The following is a 20,270-nucleotide window of genomic DNA, read 5'->3' as shown; positions in this document are numbered from 1 at the left end:
ACCAACGTGGTGACATAATCGCACTGATTCTGGGGCTTATCCAGAACGGCTATTTACATACAGTAAACAAACATAGGTGCTGTAGCACTCTGTTAAAGGCAGTTATACATTTATACAGGAGTCCATTGGTGGCTTTGCCACATGCGCCCCCCGCAGAAGTGTCTTTAACCTCAAAAGTCAATCGCAGAGGTGGTCGGACAAGCCTGTCCGAATGACTCCGATATTCCCGGAGAGGAATGGGCTGGTCAGACGATGAGCTGGTCTGCGGAACAGTCGGGTCAGGCGAGGTGGTCACGGGCGGCCGCCCACGACGCGGTGGCTGCGCTGCCTCGACCGTTTGCTCAAGGTCCAGGTGTGCGGCCTTGAGGCGGTCCACAGAAATGTGGTCAGGCTTGCCCCCGACGTCCACTAAAAAACTCTTGGCGCCCGCCTGCAGTACCTGGAAAGGGCCTGTGTATGGAGGCGTGAGAGGACTACGGTGGGCGTTATGCCGGACGAAAATGAAATTAGCCCGCATAAGCTCCGGCGGAACCTGCGACGCAGGCAACCCGTGATGCGACGTCGGAATGGGCCGGAAAGATTGCGACCAAGGACGCGTTGGTGATGGAAGAAACTCGCCGGGCAGCCGGAGCGGCTGGCCATAAACCAGTTCAGCGGCCGATGCCTGTAGGTCCTCTTTAGGCGCTGTGCATAACACGAGCATCACCCACGGCAGCTTGTCCATCCACGCGGTCCCCTGGAGGGTGGCCCTCAGCGCCGCCTTCAAGGACCGATGAAAACGTTTGCATAATCCATTGGCCTGTGGATGGTAAGCTGTGGTGCGATGGAGCTTGGTGCCCAAACCCAAGGCTACGGCGTTCCACAAAGCAGACGAGAATTGCGGCCCGCGATCCGACGAAATATCAAACGGAACGCCGAAACGTGCAACCCAGGATGAAAGAAAAGCCCGGGCGACATCCGCGGAGGTGGTGGACGTCAAAGGAATGGCCTCCGGCCACCTGGTGGTACGGTCGACTATGGTCAGAAGATGTGTGAAACCTTGTGATGGCGGTAGTGGGCCCACGAGGTCGACATGGACGTGATCAAAACGCCTCTCCGGTACCTCGAATACGGCGACGGGGGCTTTGACGTGGCGCTGCGCCTTAGCCCTCTGGCACACGACGCAGGTGTTGGCCCAGTCACGGACATCTTTTCACATTCCCCTCCAGACGAACTTGGACGCCAGCAATTTTTGTGAAGCCCGCGCGCCCGGGTGCGCAAGCCCATGAATGGCATCGAAAACGTTCCTACGCCAGGACAGCGGAACGATTGGGCGGGGGTCTCCCAAGGAGACGTCGCAGAGCAAGGAGGTGCCAGCCGAGTGGAAAAGCACATCTGCTGGCTGCAGGCAGGAAGAGTCAGTGCGGAAAGCCTGCGTTTCCGGATCAGCCGCTTGGTCAGCAGCCATGAGTGAATAATCGAGTCCCAGCTGGACGGCCTGGACAGTCGCACGCGAGAGGTAATCGGCGACCACATTGTCCTTGCCGGCCACGTGCCGGATGTCGGTGGTGAACTCGGAACTAAAGGTGAGCTGTCGTTGCTGTCGAGCTGACCACGGCTCAGCCATCTTGGCCATGGCAAACGTCAGGGGCTTGTGATCCACAAACGCGGTGAATTGGCATCCTTCCAATAGAAAACGAAAATGGCGGATGGCCAGAAACAACGCCAACAGCTCCCTGTCGAACGTGCTGTAGCTACGCTCGTTTCGACGCAATTGGCGACTAAAAAACGCCAGCGGTTGCCACGTCCCATCGACCCATTGCTCCTGCACGGCACCTACAGCGTAGTCTGAAGCGTCCGTCGTGAGCACGATGGTGGCGCCAGACAATGGGTGTGCCAACATAGTTGCGTTTGCGAGAGCATCCTTCGTGTCCACAATAGCGCGATCCATCTCCGCCGTCCAAACCACAGGTTCCGTCCCCAGCTTCCCTCTGAGTGCCTCGTAGAGCGGCCGCATTAGCTGCGCGGCCCGGGGGACAAACCTATGGCCAAGGAACTCCTGGAGCGCTTTAACGGACTGCGGGCGCGGGAAAGCAGCGATGGCCGCCACCTTCGACTGAAGCGGCAGTGCCCCTGCTGCAGTGATGCGGTGGCCCAAAAAGTCTATCTGCCGCAGTCCGAATTGACATTTGTTCGGGTTGATTATAAGGCCATGCTGATGGAGGCATCGAAAAAGGAGGCGCAGGTGTTGTAGATGTTCCTCTTTCGAAGCACTGGTGACCAGGAAGTCATCGAGATACACAAAGAGAAACTTAAGATCCCGCAGCACTGAATCCATAAGGCGCTGGAATGCCTGCGCTGCATTTTTGAGTCCGAACGGCTTTCGGAGGAACTCAAACAGTCCAAAAGGGGTAATGACCACCGTCTTCTGGACGTCCTGGGGGTGGACGGGCACTTGATGGTACCCCCGGACGAGGTCGCTTTTGGAAAAAAACGAATTGCCTGCCAAATGAGCGGAGAAATCTTGGATGTGCGGTATTGGGTGCCGGTCGGGAGTCGTGACCTCATTGAGGCGCCGATAATCGCCGCAGGGCCGCCAACCACCGCCGGGCTTAGGGACGATATGAAGCGGTAACGACCAGGGACTATCCGAGCGGCGAACGATTCCCAGTCGCTCCATGGTGGCGAACTCCGCCTTCGCGGCCTCGGGTTTACTGGGTTCCAGCCGCCGAGCCCGGGCATAAACCGGGGGGGCCGGTCGTCGCGATGTGGTGTTCTACACCATGTTTAGCGATCGCCGCCAAGAAGGTGGATCGAGTGAGATCCGGAAATTCCCCAAGCAGGCGGGTGAAGTCGTCGGGCGCCGGCACGGTGCAGGAACCCGCGTGGGGCCCCGAAAACAGGGGATGGAGGCAAACGTGGCGGCGTGAATCAGACGGCGATTACGTAAATCAACCAATAGGCCATTGGTGCAGAAGAAATCAGCGCCGAGGATTGCCTGTGCGATTTTGGCGGTTATAAACTCCCAGTGGAAAGGTTGCCCGCCGAAACACACCTGGATCCGTTGCGTCCCGAACGTACGAATAGCGCTGCCGTTGGCGGCCTGGAGTGGAGAACCGCGCCTCCCTGACCTGACGTCGAGGAGCGAAGCGGGAAGGATGCTGCACTGAGTGCCCGTGTCGCACAAAAACCGCCAGCTCGAAATGGAGTCAGTGATATACAATAATTTCCCGGAATCGCCAACTGTCATCGTAGACGTGAAACCGACCTCGGGGTCGTTCTTCCGTTCACGCAATCGGTGCTGCTGCTTCCTTGGTGCAGTTGGTGCGAAACTGCATGGGTGTCGGCAACATCTGGCCTTTGGACCGAAACGGGCATGGTAGTAGCAGAGGCCGGTCGGTGGAGGCACCGAGGCGGGGTTCTTCGGGGCGGGACGCTTCGAGGTGGCGCAGTACTGCTGCATCACTGCATAAATGGTGTCGGCTTCGGCCGTGAGCGCTACACCGTCCGTAGCCTCCGACCTGGCGAGGGCTGCTTGCACCTGCTCGGGGAGCTGGCTCAGGAACAGTTCCCAAAACAGAAAACACTGCGGCTCAGAACCGAGGAGCGTGAGCATCTGGCTCATCAACTCAGACGGCTTAGCGTCGCCTAACCCGGGCAGTGTGAGTAAACGTCGCGCGCGCTCCGCTTTCGTCAGGCCGAAAACCTGCATTAGTCGCGCCTTAAGCGTATCATGCTTGTTATCCACGGGCGGGGTCTCCAGCAGACTGATGATCCGTGAAGCCGTCGAGCTGTCCAGTGCGGAGACCACGTAAAGATAACGGGTCTGATCCAGCACGATGTTCCGAAGCTGGAACTGAGCCTCCGCTTGGACGAACCAGGAGGCCGCCTGTTGTTCCCAAAATTGAGGGAGCTTCAAGGTCACTGCATTAACATCCATCGTTTTGTTCTGCGCGTCCTCCGCGAAAATCGTCCGCGAAGTCTCGGGGTCACCAATGTCGGAATCGGCAGATCCCTAACTGAAGCACTGAGGTTGAGTCAGTCCGATAATAAAACAAAGTTTAATAGAAATTAGAGAACAAACCATTGCATGCAGGAGAAATAATCAACAGGTCTTTTCTGGTGCCGGTTTCACGAGGTCTGAGTTGGGGACCTCCCACTCTCTGACGTCATGACGTCATCATGTTTCCCGCCGTTCGGGGCATCACGTGATCAACGTGATGATGTCATCGCGCTGATTCTGGGGCTTATCCAGAACGGCTATTTACATACAGTAAACAAACATAGGTGCTGTAGCACTCTGTTAAAGGCAGTTATACAGTTATACAGGAGTCCGTTGGTGGCTTTGCCACAAGGTTATGTAGGATTCAAGTCTTGGACGGTGCCGGTTAAACCACACACAACCCAAACCTCCCTCAAATTCATCGTTACGCACAGAAGCTGACACGAGAGGAAACAATCCCTTTCCAATCCAGAATTCCCGTGAGGATGGGAATCTGCACCAATTACTCCAAATCCAGATTGAGTAAATGTTCACTGGATTGATCCCCGGTATGAGAGGGCTGTCCTGTGAGGAGAGATTGTGCAGAATGGGCCGCTACTCTCTGGAGTTTAGGAGAATGAGAGGCGATCTCATTGAAATATACAAGATTCTGAGGGGGATTGACAGGGTAGATGCTGAGAGGTTATTTCCCATGGCTGGAGTGTCTAGAACTAGGGGGCATCGTCTCAGGATAAAGGGTAGGCCATTTAAGACGGAGATGAGGAGGAATTTCTTCACTCAGAGGGTTGTGAATCTTTGGAATTCTCTGCCCCAGAGGGCTGTGGAGGCTCCGTCTTTGAGTATATTCAAGGCTGAGATCGATAGATTTTTGGATATTAAGGGAATCAAGGGATATGGAGATCGGGCGGGAAAGTGGAGATGAGGTGGAAGATCAGCCACGATCTTATTAAATGGCGGAGCAGGCTCGAGGGTCCGAATGGCCGACTCCTGCTCCGAATGCTTATGACTGCCAGCACCTGAGTGTTGACATCACTGCCCTTGTCCGCCTTGTCGGTAAAATAAAATAAAATTCATTCCGCCCTGAACCCGCACCCCCGCGTTCCTGAGGACGCTGAGTCTTGTTCCCCCGCACCCCCTTCCACTCCAATATCTCGCCCAACTGGCTATTCGACCAGCGAACGCTGGAGGGCTCTGCAACCGTGGGAGCATCACACCCAAGCCCATTCGTGCCCACACCCGACACCTGCCTCAAGGAACGGAACAAGGAACGATCAGTCTCACTCAGTTTTTTATGAAAGGCATTTTAATACATCGACACGTACTTTATACACAACATATGAGGCAGCATTGTGGTTATGTTACGGGGATAGTAATCCAGAGACCTGGACTAATGATTCCCAGTTCAAATCCCACCACGGCAGCTGGGAAATCTATAATTCAGTTAATTAAATAAATCTGGAATAAAAAGCTAGAATCAGTAATGGTGACCATGAAACTACTGGATTGTTGTAAAAACCCACTGGAAATCTACTGTCCTTACCCGGTCTGGCCGATATGCGACTCCTGACCCATAGCAATGTGGTTGACTCTGAACTGGCCACTCAGTTGTATTCAAGAAGGCGGCTCACCACCACCTCCTTGAGGGCAAGTAGGGATGGGCAATAAATGCTGGTGATGTCCATGTGCCAGTGAATAATAAAGGTGGCAAGAGTCCAAAATGGATACTACCCAGAGAAGGAGAGCGGGCAAGAGCTGATCCACCTGCCAAGGGTTGCCGAGTCTGCTTGGGCCTCTTCCTTGAGGCTTCACCACACGAGCTCCTGCCGATATGTTCACAACTAACAAGCAAAGACAATTGTTTCGAAGGCCCCCCTGTGGTTTTTCTCCCGGGTGTTTTTTTTGGCTCCGATTCAGAATCCGGGAGATTCCTCTTCAATTCCCGGAGACTCCCGGGCAATCCTGGAGTGTCGGAAACCCCGAGCTCCCGCCCAGCGGTGGACTGGCCCCGAGGTCTCTGGCTTGAAATCCCGCACAGATGTTTCGATATAAAAATAGAATTCTTGTACAGTCTCAATAAAATGAATAAATATACAAAATCGCCAAATCCGGTCAGGATGTGCGGCCTGGTTTGACCACGCCTCATCACTATTGTATTTATACAGTGCCTTTAATGTAGTAAAACGTCCCAAGGCTCTCCACAGGAGCGATTATCAAACAAAATTTGACACCGAGCCACATCAGGAGAAATTAAGGCAGGTGACCAAAAGCTTGGTCAAAGAGGTCAGTTTTAAGGAGCGTCTTAAAGGAGGAGAGAGAGGCGGAGAGGTTTCGGGAGGGAATTCCAGAGCTCGGGGCCCAGGCGGCTGAAGGCACGGCCGCCAATGGCGGAGCGATGGAAATCAGGGATGCGTAAGAGGCCAGAATTGGAGGAGCGCAGAGATCTGGGAGGGTTGTTGGTCTGGAGGAGGTTACAGAGATAGGGAGGGTTGTAGGGGCTGGAGGAGGTTACAGAGATAGGGAGAGTTGTAGGGGCTGGAGGAGGTTACAGAGATAGGGAGGGTTGTAGGGGCTGGAGGAGGTTACAGAGATAGGGAGGGTTGTAGGGGCTGGAGCAGGTTACAGAGATAGGGAGGGTTGTAGGGGCTGGAGGAGGTTACAGAGATAGCGAGGGTTGTAGGGGGCTGGAGGAGGTTACAGAGATAGGGAGGGTTGTAGGGGCTGGAGAAGGTTACAGAGATAGGGAGGGTTGTAGGGGCTGGAGGAGGTTACAGAGATAGGGAGGGTTGCAGGGGCTGGAGGAGGTTGCAGAGATAGGGAGGGTTGTAGGGGCTGGAGAAGGTTACAGAGATAGGGAGGGTTGTAGGGGCTGGAGGAGGTTACAGAGATCTGGGAGGGTTGTTGGGGCTGGAGGAGGTTACAGAGAGAGGGAGGGTTGTAGGGGCTGGAGGAGGTTACAGAGATAGGGAGGGTTGTAGGGGCTGGAGGAGGTTACAGAGATAGGGAGGGTTGTAGGGGCTGGAGGAGGTTACAGAGATAGGGAGGGTTGTAGGGGCTGGAGGAGGTTACAGAGATAGGGAGGGTTGTAGGGGTTGGAGGAGGTTACAGAGATAGGGAGGGGGGGTGGCGGTGAGGAGGCCCTGGAGGGATTTGAAAACAAAGATGAGAATTTTGAAATCGAGGCGCTGCTTAACTGGGAGCCAATGTTGGTCAGCGAGCACAGGGGTGATGGGCGAACGGGACTTGTTGAGGGAGAACGCCCCCGCTCTTCTTCCAATAGTGGCCGTGGGATCTTTTATGTCCATCTGAGAGGGCAGACGGGGCCCTCAGGTTTAATGTCTCATCCGAAAGACGGCACCTCCGACAGTGCGGCACTCTCTCAGTACTGCCCCTCCGACAGTGCAGCACTCCCTCAGTACTGCCCCTCCGACAGTACGGTGCTCCCTCAGTACTGCCCCTCCGACAGTGCAGCACTCCCTCAGTACTGCCCCTCCGACAGTGCGGTGCTCCCTCAGTACTGCCCCTCCGACAGTGCAGCACTCCCTCAGTACTGCCCCTCCGACATTGCGGCGCTCCCTCAGTACTGCCCCTCCGACAGTGCAGCACTCCCTCAGTACTGCCCCTCCGACATTGCGGCGCTCCCTCAGTACTGCCCCTCCGACAGTGCAGCACTCCCTCAGTACTGCCCCTCCGACATTGCGGCTCTCCCCCTGTACGTCCCCTGGTGCCATTCTGGTCAATCTGCTCTTAACCTTCTCTGCTCTAAGGAGAACAGCTTCAGCTTCTCCAGTCTCTCCACGTAACTGAAGTCCCTCATCCCTGGTATCATTCTGGTAAATCCCCTCCGCACCCTCTCCAAGGCCTTGACATCCTTAAGGATGTGATAATTTTTTTTAAAAGGCACATCTGTTGATTTTGCTGAATAAAGGGACTCTGTTGCAGCCAGAGGTCAAGGGTCAGAGATCAGGAATACCCTTAGTAAAATACCTCACAGCCCCGCTAGAATTTCACCACAGATAATGGAAGGATTCCAGATACGGTGGAAGAAGGGGTGAGGTACCAGAGCGTGGCCTGGGATCAGTAAGCTTCATCACTACAACAGTCAGTGCGGTTTGTGGGATCTTGCTGTGCGCAGAATTGTCTGCCGCTGGTTCCCTGCGTGACAACGGTGGCTGCACTTCGAAAGACGAAAGCCCTTCCTTGGCTGTGAAGCGATTCGGGACGTCCTGAGCTCCTGAATATGAAAGGCAACATTCCCCAGACTCCCCACCTGGCCGAGGCCCCTCGTCCCTGGGACCATTCTCGGAAATCGGCCGTCGTTGACGTGACTTTTGAACGGGAATGACAGCAACGTCATAAAACGTGCAGCGCTGCGCTCTGCTGGCGGGGCGGCAGTATTACAGGAGGATGGAACAATTGACAAGAACTTAAGAACATAAGAAATAGGAGCAGGAGTCGGCCATTCGGCCCCTCGAGCCTGCTCCGCCATTCAATGAGATCATGGCTGATCTTCTACCTCATCTCCACCTTCCCGCACTATCCCCATATCCCTTGATTCCCTTAATATTCAAAAATCTATCGATCTCTGTCTTGAATATACTCAACGACTGAGCCTCCACAGCCCTCTGGGGTAGAGAATTCCAAAGGTTCACCGCCCTTTGAGTGAAGAAATTTCTCCTCATCTCAGTCCAAAATGGCCGACCCCTTATCCTGAGACTGTGACCCCTGGTTCTAGACTCCCCAGCCAGGGGAAACATCCTCCCTGCATCTACCCTGTCAAACCCTGTAAGAATTTTGTATGTTTCAATGAGATCACCTCCCATTCTTCTAAACTCTAGAGAATGTAGGCCTACTCTACTCAATCTCTCCTCATAGGACAATCCCCCCATCCCAGGAATCGGTCTGGTGAACCTTCGCTGCACTCCCTCTATGGCAAGGACAGGAAACTCTTTTTTATCCAGCACAGACGGGACCGGCGTGGTGCCGGTTTATCAAAACGTCTGGATTACAGAGAGGTATAGTTAAAAGGTACGAGAGCTCCGTACACAGCAACAACTCCAGGCTTCCCTTTTGCTTAGCAACAAGTGCAGGAACCCCCGATTACACAGCCAAGAATCAAGAAATGGCCACTAATTTGAAGAAAAACTTAACTGAACCTACTCCTGAATTTTGCCGGCGAACCGAGATTTCCGGTTGTTTGGGTGCCGGTAAATCGAGAGTTTCCTGTATATCCTTCCTTATGTAAGGAGACCAAAACTGTACACAACACTCCAGGTGTGGTCCTCTGGAGATATTAGGACAGGTGACCAAAAGCCTGGTCGAAGAGGTTGGTTTTAAGGAGCGTTTTAAAGCAGGAGACAGAGGCGGAGAGGAGGAGAGGCTTGGGGAGGAAATTCCAAAGCTTAGGGCCCAGGTGGCTGAAGGAGATATTAGGACAGATGACCAAAAGCCTGGTCGAAGAGGTAGGTGTTAAGGAGCGTCTTAAAGGAGAAGCATAAACATAAGAACATAAGAACATAATAAATAGGAGCAGGAGTAGGCCAATCGGCCCCGCGAGCCTGCTCCACCATTCAATAAGATCATGGCTGATCTGATCCTAACCTCAAATCTTCTATCACTCTCCATCCCACCCGAACCCATGGTGGCATAGTGGTTAGCACTGTTGCCTCACAGTGCCAGGGACCTGGGTTCGAATCCGGCCTCGGGTGACTGTCTGTGTGGAGTTTGCACATTCTCCCCGTGTTTGCGTGGGTTTCCTCCGGGTGCTCCGGTTTCCTCCCACAGTCCCAAGATGTGCGGGTTAGGTTGATTGGCTATGATAAATTGACCCTTAGTGTTAGGGGGATTAAATACGTGCGGTGGCGGTGATAGGGTGGGATATGTGTTGGTGTAGGGGTTACGGGGATCAGGTGGGATATGCGTCGGTGCAGGCTCGATGGGCCGAAATGGCCTCTATCTGCACTGTGGGGTTTCTGTGATTCTGTGATCTCCCGGGAGAGGCGAAAAACCAGATTAAAAAACCCAATGGCCAATTTGGGAGAAAAAATCTGGGAAATTCCTCTCCGACCCATCTAGGCGATCGAAACTCGTCCAAGAGATCACTCTGTCCCTATGTTTTCCACAGTACTTACCTTCTGTAAAGGTGATCTCCACCCCAGCCAGGAACAGGAATAAAAACCATCTCCTGAAATCTAACAGAATTAGAACACAAGGAGTAGGAGCAGAACCAGGCTACACGGCCCCTGGGGGGAGGGGGAGAAATTTGTCGAGCCCTTATTCTGAGACTGTGACCCCTGGTTCTAGACTCCCCAAGCTAAGGGAAACATCCTCCCTGCATCTACCCTGTCAAGCCTTTCCACCATCTACAAGGCACAAGTCAGGAGTGTGATGGAATACTCTCCACTTGCCTGGATGAGAGCAGCTCCAACAACACTCAAGAAGCTCGACACCATCCAGGACAAAGCAGCCCGCTTGACTGGCACCCCATCCACCACCTTAAACATTCACTCCCTCCACCACCGGCTCACCGTGGCTGCAGTGTGGACCATCTACAAGATGCACTGCAGCAACTCGCCAAGGCTTCTTCGGCAGCACCTCCCAAACCCGTGACCTCTTCCACCGAGAAGGACAAGGGCAGCAGGCGCGTGGGAACACCACCACCTCCAAGTTCCCCTCCAAGTCACACACCATCCTGACTTGGAAATATATCAGCCGATCCTTCATCGCCACTGGGTCAAAATCCTGGAACTCCCTCCCTAACAGCACTGTGGGAGCACCTTCACCACACGGACTGCAGTGGTTCAAGAAGGCGGCTCACCACCACCTTCTCAAGGGTGATTAGGGGATGGGCAATAAATGCCGGTATTGACAGCGACACCCACATCCCATAAACGAATAACAATAAAAGGCCTGTAATCCCCCAAAGCACCGATAACTCATAGTGCAGTGGATGTGTATCGCTTCCGCCCTGTGGCTGTCGAATCCTATATGACGGAAATTGAGAGGCTAGTTTAGAATGCCGATCAGCTACCTTCCGAAAGCCTTTCACCACTTCAGGATGTCCCAAAGCGCCTTACAGGCGACCAAGTACTTTTTTGTAATGTAGAAAGCACGGCAGCCAATTTTACGCACAGCAAGATCCCACCAGCAGCAATGTGGTAAATGATCAGATCATCTCTGTTTTTTAGCGATGTTGGTTGAGGGATAAATATTGGGCCCCGGGGGGAACTCTCCCCTGCTCTTCTTTGGAATAGTGGCCCATGGGATCTTAAACGTTCCCACATGAGAGCACAGACGGGGCCTCGGTTTAACGTTTCATCCGAAAGGCGGCACTTTCGACAGTGCAGCACTCCCTCAGTACTGCCCCTCCGACAGTGCAGCGCTCCCTCAGTACTGCCCCACCGACAGTGCGGCGCTCCCTCAGTACTGCCCCTCCGACAGTGCAGCGCTCCCTCAGTACTGCCCCTCCGACAGTGCAGCGCTCCCTCAGTACTGCCCCACCGACAGTGCGGCGCTCCCTCAGTACTGCCCCTCCGACAGTGCAGCGCTCCCTCAGTACTGCCCCTCCGACAGTGCAGCGTTCCCTCAGTACTGCCCCTCCGACAGTGCGGCGCTCCCTCAGTACTGCCCCTCCGACAGTGCGGTGCTCCCTCAGTACTGCCCCACCGACAGTGCAGCGCTCCCTCAGTACTGCCCCACCGACAGTGCGGCGCTCCCTCAGTACTGCCCCTCCGACAGTGCAGCGCTCCCTCAGTACTGCCCCTCCGACAGTGCGGCGCTCCCTCAGTACTGCCCCACCGACAGTGCGGCGCTCCCTCAGTACTGCCCCTCCGACAGTGCAGCGCTCCCTCAGTACTGCCCCTCCGACAGTGCAGCGTTCCCTCAGTACTGCCCCTCCGACAGTGCGGTGCTCCTTCAGCACTGGCATTGAGAGGGCTACGGTGCTCCAAAGTAGGACCTCCTCTCCTACAGGAGCTGGCTGTATGGGATGAGCGTAAACATTGCACGATGGTGTGTGATGGATCAAAGTGGACGGCCATTGTAAAACAGGCCCGCTATTCCTGTCCATTCACTTATTGGAAACGATAATCAGAGGCGGACGTAGAGTTCCCGCTTTGGGCGCGATCTGCGATTTCGCTGCAAATTGCGCCCGTTTTGTTAAGTGTTTCTTCCCCCCTCGCGTGTCCGCTCCAACTCATTCGCGTATCGACGAGCGCAAAATCGGCCCAGAGCCACCGCAACCGGCGGCGTTTTCAAACGCCATTTACATTTACAAAAAAATATTCCTCGATATATCTAAGCGCGGTAACTAGATAAAGTTTGATTAATAAAACTGATAAATGGGTTCAGCACAAACAATAAGGGAGAAAATTCAGCTCGCGCCCCCCTTTGGGGGTGCCAATTTTGCCGTAGCACTCTGAAAAATTTAGCGGGCCCGCATTGAGATTGAAAGATAGCGCCCCAAGCAGGAGGCTACTGGAAGTGCGCCCTCTCCCCCGTGGGTCGCTCCCATTGGATATCGCAGTGCTATGTGCAACAGCGCCCCACGTGTCGGTGAGTAGCGCCGCGGTACTGCAGGCCTCCCGCCCCTCTAGCGCACCCTGGGGCTTTTAAAGAAATATACAAAACGGTTTTCTAGTTAGGTTGGGGTGCAGTAGTCAGTTCCTGAGTAAATTAAAAAATATATCTACGTGAGGCCTTTCTAAAAGTTGCCTGTTGGTGTCCTTATGTCCGAAAGATCCAGCTTAATTGTCAAAGCCTCATCGAAGGCCCGTAAACGGGCACAATTAGCCTATAACCCGCCCTGGCGATCAACTCGGTCTGGGGGACGAGGCCAGTTTTGTGGGCGGGGCCATCTTCTCGCGCGATGTGCTTCAAAACGAGCGCCAAAGATGGCGGAAATTTCCTGTTGCGCCGGACGCGATTTGAGCTTCCGTCGCGGCGGTCACGCCTGATGTCGGGAGAACCGCGGCCGAAAAGATCCAGCGCAATCGTGCCGAAGCCTGGTGCTTAACGGGGTGCCCGATTCGGTACCGCCCGCTGCAAACCAATGGCCAATGCTAGAAGGACCGCCCCCCCCCCGCCCCGCCCCGCCCCGCCAGCCCACGGCACCCAAACGGTTCCCCCTCACCCAGGCGACCGAGCAAGTGGCAGTCGGGGAACAAGCTCCCCAATCGCAGAGCCCCAAAGCCGGTGAGGTCCTCCACCATCAATGGATCGCCCCTCTCGGAGCACTCTGAAGACGGGGCGGCGAGGAAACGGAAAGGCCCCAAGCGCGTAGAATCAGAAAGGAAAACTCCCTCGCAGGAACGGTACAGATAATGGCATGGTCTGCTGGGAGGCGTGGCGACGAAATTCGGCGTTCAGTAGAGAGAAATGTCACCCTCCAGTTGCCCCTCCCCTCCAAGGAGTTCATTCCAGGTCCTTCACACCAAGGTGCTTAGTCGGCCACCGTACTCAGACTGATAGAAGCTGCTGGCTCTCCCATCTACTGTCGATGCCACCATCGATCCAGTGGAGGGCTGTGGGAGGGAGGGAGAGAAAGGGGGAGGAGGTTAGAGAGATCATCACTTGCTTGGCGCGCAGCCCAAAAGCAGTCAAGTCCGGCCGTGAGGTGTTAGGACACAGGAACAGGAGGAGGCCAGCCAGCCCCTCGAGCCTGTTCCGCTATTCATTGAGATCCTGGCTGATCTGTATCCTAACTCCATTTACCCGCCTTGGCTCAATGGTGGAGAAATTCGGTATCGCCCCGTTTGGGGCGCATCGGCCGGGCGCAAAGTTTAGCACCTGGCGCAAAGTTTAGCGCCTTGCGCTAATCATCGCCTCCGACTGCAAACTTGGCTTCTGTCGCCCATGGAGGTGATTGGAGCGCTAAATCAGGTGCTACACACCTCTCTTATGGCGCTAACGCCGAGGAGCGAGGCGCTACCTCAGAGCGCTGGCGAAGCTCATGTGATGTCAGTCAGCAATGGAACACAGGCACACTGGCGCCGGCCAGTTCTTAAAGGGAGGGTCGATCTTGCTCTCCAGCCACACCCTGCTCATTGCAGCCTTGAACCTCGGCCTGGAGAGACCTGTACATCAAATCTGCTGGAAAGAACAATGGAGAGGCCCAGGGAAAGAGCTCAGAGTGCAGCCCCCACAGTCTCTTCTAAATCGCTGCAAGGAAGGGCAAATCAAAATGAACCTGCAAAGTGCTGCTCAGTACCCAAAACTCCTTCACACAGCGTTGAATCTCTCCAGAAGTCTCTCTCTCTCTCTCTCAGAATGCGTGGTGCAAAAACGTCGCCGACAAAAAAAGGCAGGAAGCGTTAACCTTTAAATAGTGCTCCCCCAGTCCCTTCCCCACTGCAAAACGCTCCCCTCAACCTGTCGTTGCTAGCGGCAGGCGGTAAGGCAGGGGGCGCCACTCAATATCCGGTCCAGGGCGTTGTACTCTCGACTGACATCACGATCTGCCGGCGCAGGAGACCGTGGCGGTAGTGTTTAGTGCCGCCGCAAAATGTCTGGTCAATTTCGCGAGCGGCGCAAACATCGCCGCGCCCGGGCGCTAGTTACTTTGCGCCCCATTAGCGCCCTCTTAAGGCACTAACGGGAGGTGCAAACCAAATGAATTTTTCCCCCTTAATCTCTCCTGCCATCCATCCTAGCTCAGACCTCCCCTTTCGTTACTTCCTCCCCTCACTTTCTCTACCTCTGCACCTGTTTAAAACCTGTTACATCTAACCAGAACCTCGGCCCCTATCTTTATTTCCATTTTTTTCTCTCTCTCTCACATGGCAGCTGTCGATCATTCTGCCATCGCCATTTACACCTCATCTAGAGACACCTTTTGGTTCTTAACTTGTCCCGTTAACATCTCATACAAAATCAAAATTCTAATGATGCTAGAAATCTGAAATAAAGACAGAAAATTCTGGAAACACTCAGCAGGCCAGGCAGCATCCGTGGAGAGAGAAACAGAGTAAACGTTTCAGGTCTGGGACCCTTAATCAGAACCCATTAACATCTCTTTCTGCCTGGCACCATCATCCCTTGTGTCTGTTAATCTCTCCTGTCCTCCACCCTATCACAGACCTTCCCTTTTGTTCTTTCCTCCCACCCGACTCTCCCGGCCCCGACACTTGCTTAAAAACCTGTTCCATCTCCAGCTTTTTCCAGTTCTGACGAAGGGTCCCAGACCTGAAACGTTAACTCTGTTTCTCTCTCCACAGATGCTGCCTGACCGGCTGAGTGTTTCCAGCATTTTTCTGTCTTTAGTCCATTCGCCTTTTTGCTTATTGTGTTTTGGATAAAATTACCGGGTAGCTGCTGTAGGTGGACACTTGATCGGTGTTGTAGTTCGGGGTGGGCGAGATGCTCCGTTTCACATCGGGATAGTTGCTGATCCAGGTGGCCACCTGCACAGATAGAAGGGTTCACCATTAGAGGCACAGGCCCGGGTGTTGCTGTTTAGTGGGTAACGGCGAGGCGGTCCTCGATAGAAAGAGCAAATCGGCCAGCTACTTCCGGCGAGCGCACAGGCAGTCAATCGCGGCGTCCAGGATGTTGGTGGCCGAGATGGCCTCCTCTACCAGAGGCTTCACTAACCTGACATTGAAATACATAGAAACATAGGAGCAGCAGAAGTTCACTTCTCTGCCTCCTGCTCCTCTCCTGATTTTCTCTACCTCCATCTGTCTCTCCGTTTCTTTCATAGAAACATGGAAAAATAGGAGCAGGAGTCGGCCATTCGGCCCTTCGAGCCTGCTCCGCCATTCAATATGATCATGGCTGATCCTCTATCTCAATACCATATTGCCGCTCTCTCCCCATACCCCTTGATACCTTTTGAGTCTAGAAATCTATCTATCTCCTCTTAAATATACTCAGTGACTTGGCCTCCACAGCCTTCTGTGGTGGAGAATTCCACAGGTTCACCACCCTCTGAGTGAAGAAATTTCTCCTCATCTCAGTCCTAAATGTCCTACCCCGTATCCTGAGACTGTGACCCCCGTGTTCTGGACCCCCCAGCCAGGGGAAACATTCTCCCTGCATCCAGTCTGTCGAGCCCTGTCAGAATTGTATACATTTCAATGAGATCCCCTCTCATTCTTCTAAACTCCAGTGAATACAGGCCTAGTCGACCCAATCTCTCCTCATACGACAGTCCTGACATCCCAGGAATCAGTCTGGTGAGCCTTCGCTGCACTCCCTCTATGGCAAGTATATCCTTTCTTAAGTAAGGAGACCAAAACTGCACACAGTACTCCAGGTGTGGTCTCACCAAGGCCCTGTATAACTGTAGTAAGACATCCTTGCTCCTGTACTCAAATCCACTTGCAATGAAGGCCAACATACCATTTGCCTTCCTAACTGCTTGCTGCACCTGCATGTTTGCTTTCAGTGACTGGTGTACAAGGACACCCAGGTCCCTTTGTACATCAGCATTTCCCAATCTAGCACCATTTAAATAATACTCTGCCTTTCTGTTTTTCCTACCGAAGTGGATAACTTCACATTTATCCACGTTATACTGCATCTGCCATGTATTTGTCCACTCACTCAACTTGTCTAAATCGCCTTGAAGCCTCTTTGCATCCTCTGCATAATTCACAATAGGGCCTTGGTGAGACCACACCTGGAGTACTGTGTGCAGTTTTGGTCTCCTTACCTAAGAAAGGATACACTTGTCATAGAGGGAGTGCAGCGAAGGTTCACCAGACTGATTACTGGGGATGGCAGGACTGTCATATGAGGAGAGATTGGGTCGACTAGGCCTGTATTCACTAGAGTTTAGAAGTATGAGAGCAGATGTCATTGAAACGTATAAAATTCTGACCGGGCTAGACAGATTGGATGCAGGTAGGATGTTTCCCCTGGCTGGGGGGGGGTCTAGAACCAGGGGTCACAGTCTCAGGATATGGGGTAGGACATTTAGGACTGAGATGAGGAGAAATTTCTTCACTCAGAGGGTGGTGAACCTGTGGAATTCTCTACCACAGAAGGCTGTGGAGGCCAAGTCACTGTGTGGCAGAACCACTGAATGACTCTGGCTAACTGTATATAATTCTCTTTAACGATGTTCTAACACCAGCCTAAACCTGTACCACTGTGTTAGGCATTACTGTGTTTTGTATATAGAGTTTGCATGTACGGGGCGTGGCCCCTTTAAGAGCGCGGGAAAACGCAGGCAAACGCGATGACGTCACGTCGCAAACTACAGGACTCCCCAGTGAGTCCTCGTGGCCTCTCCGTTGAGTAAAGACCTATTTAACTGTTCTCTGGTGTCGATCTCAGTTATTCGTAGGAATTCGTTAATTCCTACATTGGTGACCCCGTTTTTGTGAACGTTTTCACAAAAGAAGAATGCAGAATGGAAGCAAACGTCGTTTCACTAAAGCTACCGCAGTTCTGGGAGCAGCAAGCGCCCTCGTGGTTTATTCAGGTCGAGGCCCAGTTCGCCGAGTAACATCGATGCGGATCAGACCAAGTACCTTTATGTGGTCTCCGCACTCGACAGCTCTACCGCCTCTCGGATCGTCAGCCTCCTCGAAAACCCCCCCACGGAGCGCAAGTATGAAACCCTCAAAGCGCGGTTACTGCAGGTTTTCGGGCTCACAAAATCGGAGCGCGCCCGTCGATTACTCGCTATGCCCGGGCTCGGGGACTCCAAACCTTCAGAGTTGATGAGCCAAATGCTCACACTCCTGGGCTCAGAACGGGAATGTTTCCTATTCCGCGAGATTTTCCTCAGCCGACTGCCTGAACAGGTACAAGCTGCCCTGGCCAGATCTGAAGTTGAAGACTGCGCAACACTCGCTGCGGAGGCTGACAAAATTTTCGCTGTAACTCGGCAGTACTGCGCCGCCACGAGGCACCCATCCCCCGCAGACGCCGCCCCAGCTCGTCAGCCTGCTGGGCTGTGCTTCTACCACGCGCAGTTCGGCGCGAAGGCGAAGCGTTGCCGCCCTCCCTGCAGTTTTCCCCCAAAAAACAAAAAACAACTGACACTGCGACCACCGTGGGACGGGTCTAACGGGCACCCCGTGGCCGCGATGGCGATCGGCAACGCGGGGAAATGGCTGTTCATCACTGATACTCTCTCCGGTCGTTGTTTTCTGTGTGACACCGGAGCGCAGTGCAGCATTTTACCCGCGTCCGCCCTCGATGTGCAGACGGGGAATCACGGCCCCACCCTTGAAGCGGCCAATGGCGGAACAATTCGGACCTTCGGCAGACGGCGAGTGGAGGTGTGCCTCGGGGGCAACGTTTTCACTTGGAGTTTGTTATGGCCAAAGTTTGCCAGCCACTCCTCGGCGCGGATTTCCTGTGCGCCAACAGCCTCCTGGTTGGCGTTAGGAACCAGCGGCTGATCAACGCAGCAACTTTTCATTCTCTTCCGTGTTACCGCAGTAACACTACGTCGCGCACCGTCTCCTGTGTGTTCCCGACTCCTGATGAGTTCGCTCGCCTGCTCGGCGAATTCCCCGACCTGACAAGACCCACGTTCTTCTCCACAGCCACGAAACATGGTGTGGAAGACCACATCACCACCAACGGCCCCCCCGGTCTACGCGCAGGCCCGGCGCCTGGAGCCTGGCAAGCTGGCGGTCGCAAAGGCGGAGTTCGCAACCATGGAACGGTTAGGGATTATTCGCCGGTCAAATAGTCCCTGGTCTTCACCCCTCCATATCGTCCCGAAGCCTGGCAGCGGATGGCGGCCATGCGGCGACTATCAACGACTAAACGACGCCACCACTCCTGATCGGTACCCGATCCCCCACATCCAGGATTTCTCTGCCCATTTGGCAGGGAACACCGTGTTCTCAAAAGTCGACCTCGTCCGGGGCTACCACCAGGTCCCAGTTCATCCACAAGACGTCCAGAAGACCGCAGTCATCACCCCATTCGGCCTCTTCGAGTTTTTACGGATGCCATTTGGGTTAAAGAACGCCGCCCAGGCTTTCCAACGCCTGATGGGCTCCATGCTGCGGGACCTCAAGTTCCTCTTCGTCTACCTGGATGATATTCTAATTGCCAGTCCTACTAAGGAAGAACATACTTGTCACCTACGCACCCTTTTTCGACGCCTCAGCCAAAACAGCCTGATAATCAACCCAGCCAAGTGTCAGTTTGGCCTGTACCAAATTGACTTCCTGGGGCATCGCATCACCTCAGAGGGAACGGTTCCTTTACCTTCGAAGGTAGAGGCGGTGACATCCTTTCCATGCCCGCAGAACATAAAGGCCCTGCAGGAATTCCTAGGCATGGTAAACTTTTACCACCGTTTCGTGCCTAAGGCGGCACTACTCATGCAGCCCCTGTACGAGGCCCTCAAGGGCAAGGCTGGCAAGATCCCGGTAGACTGGACGGATGACATAGCCCGAGCGTTCGCTGACACCAAAAGCGCCTTAACCAACGCGACTATGCTGGCGCACCTGCTGCCAGGAGCCACCATCGCCCTCACCACCGACCCATCGGACTACGCAGTCGGTGCCGTGCAACAGCAGTGGGTAAACGGGATGTGGCAGCCGTTGGCATTTTTCAGCCGTCAACTACGGCAGAACGAGAGAGCATACAACACGTTCGACCAGGAGTTGCTCGCCCTTTTTCTGGCCATCCGCCATTTTTGGTTCCTTCTGGAAGGACGTCCTTTCACTGCTTTTGTGGACCATAAGTCGCTGACCTTTGCAAGGTCCAAGACCGCTGAACCGTGGTCAGCCCGACAGCAGCGTCAACTGACCTACATATCTGAATTCACCACGGATATACGGCACGTGGCCGGTAAGGACAACCTGGTGGCAGGCTGCCTCTCCCGCGCGATCGTCAATACGGTTCATTTGGGCATCGACTGCGCCCTCATGGCAGCGGACCAAGCCTCCGACCCGGAAGTCCAAGCTTACAGAACGGCCATCACTGGCCTCCAGTTGGCCGACGTCCAGTTCCATTCGGCAGGTACCACGCTGTTGTGTGACGTCTCCATACAGGATCCTCGCCCTGTTGTGCCGGTCGTCTGGCGCCGCAAAGTGTTCGACACCATACATGGGTTGTCACACCCTGGAATGAAGGCCTCTCAGAAACTGATGTCAGCGAAATTTGTATGGCATGGCATGGCATGCACAAAGATGTCCGCGACTGGGCCAACACCTGCGTGGTCTGCCAAAAGGCCAAGGTACAGCGCCACATCAAAGCTCCGTTGGCCGCCTTTTTGACCACGTTAACGTGGACCTGGTAGGGCCACTCCCACCCTCCCATGGTTTTTCACACATCCTGACCATGGTTGACCGCACCACCAGATGGCCGGAGGTGG

The 20,270-nt window shown here is 54.2% G+C and overlaps 1 protein-coding gene across 1 annotated transcript in view; it reads right to left on the bottom strand.

The window, feature by feature from the left end:
• Positions 1-13,139: 13,139 nt before the first annotated feature.
• LOC147109957 (cell adhesion molecule CEACAM6-like) overlaps positions 13,140-20,270 on the bottom strand; it is a 44,912-nt gene continuing 37,781 nt past the window's right edge. The window contains exons 6-7 of the mRNA XM_086002440.1: positions 15,280-15,378; positions 13,140-13,500 (exon numbers count right to left, since the gene is read on the bottom strand). Coding sequence (XP_085858566.1) covers positions 13,405-13,500; positions 15,280-15,378 — 195 coding nt within the window. The 3' untranslated portion in view covers positions 13,140-13,404. The remainder of the gene's footprint in view (positions 13,501-15,279; positions 15,379-20,270) is intronic.

Source organism: Somniosus microcephalus, chromosome 12, assembly GCF_052327205.1.
Source record: "Somniosus microcephalus isolate GS21.2 chromosome 12, FLI_Smic_1.0, whole genome shotgun sequence".
NCBI lineage: Eukaryota > Metazoa > Chordata > Chondrichthyes > Squaliformes > Somniosidae > Somniosus > Somniosus microcephalus.
The sequence above is the reverse complement of the archived record's forward strand: the minus strand, read 5'-3'. Positions and strand labels throughout refer to the sequence as shown.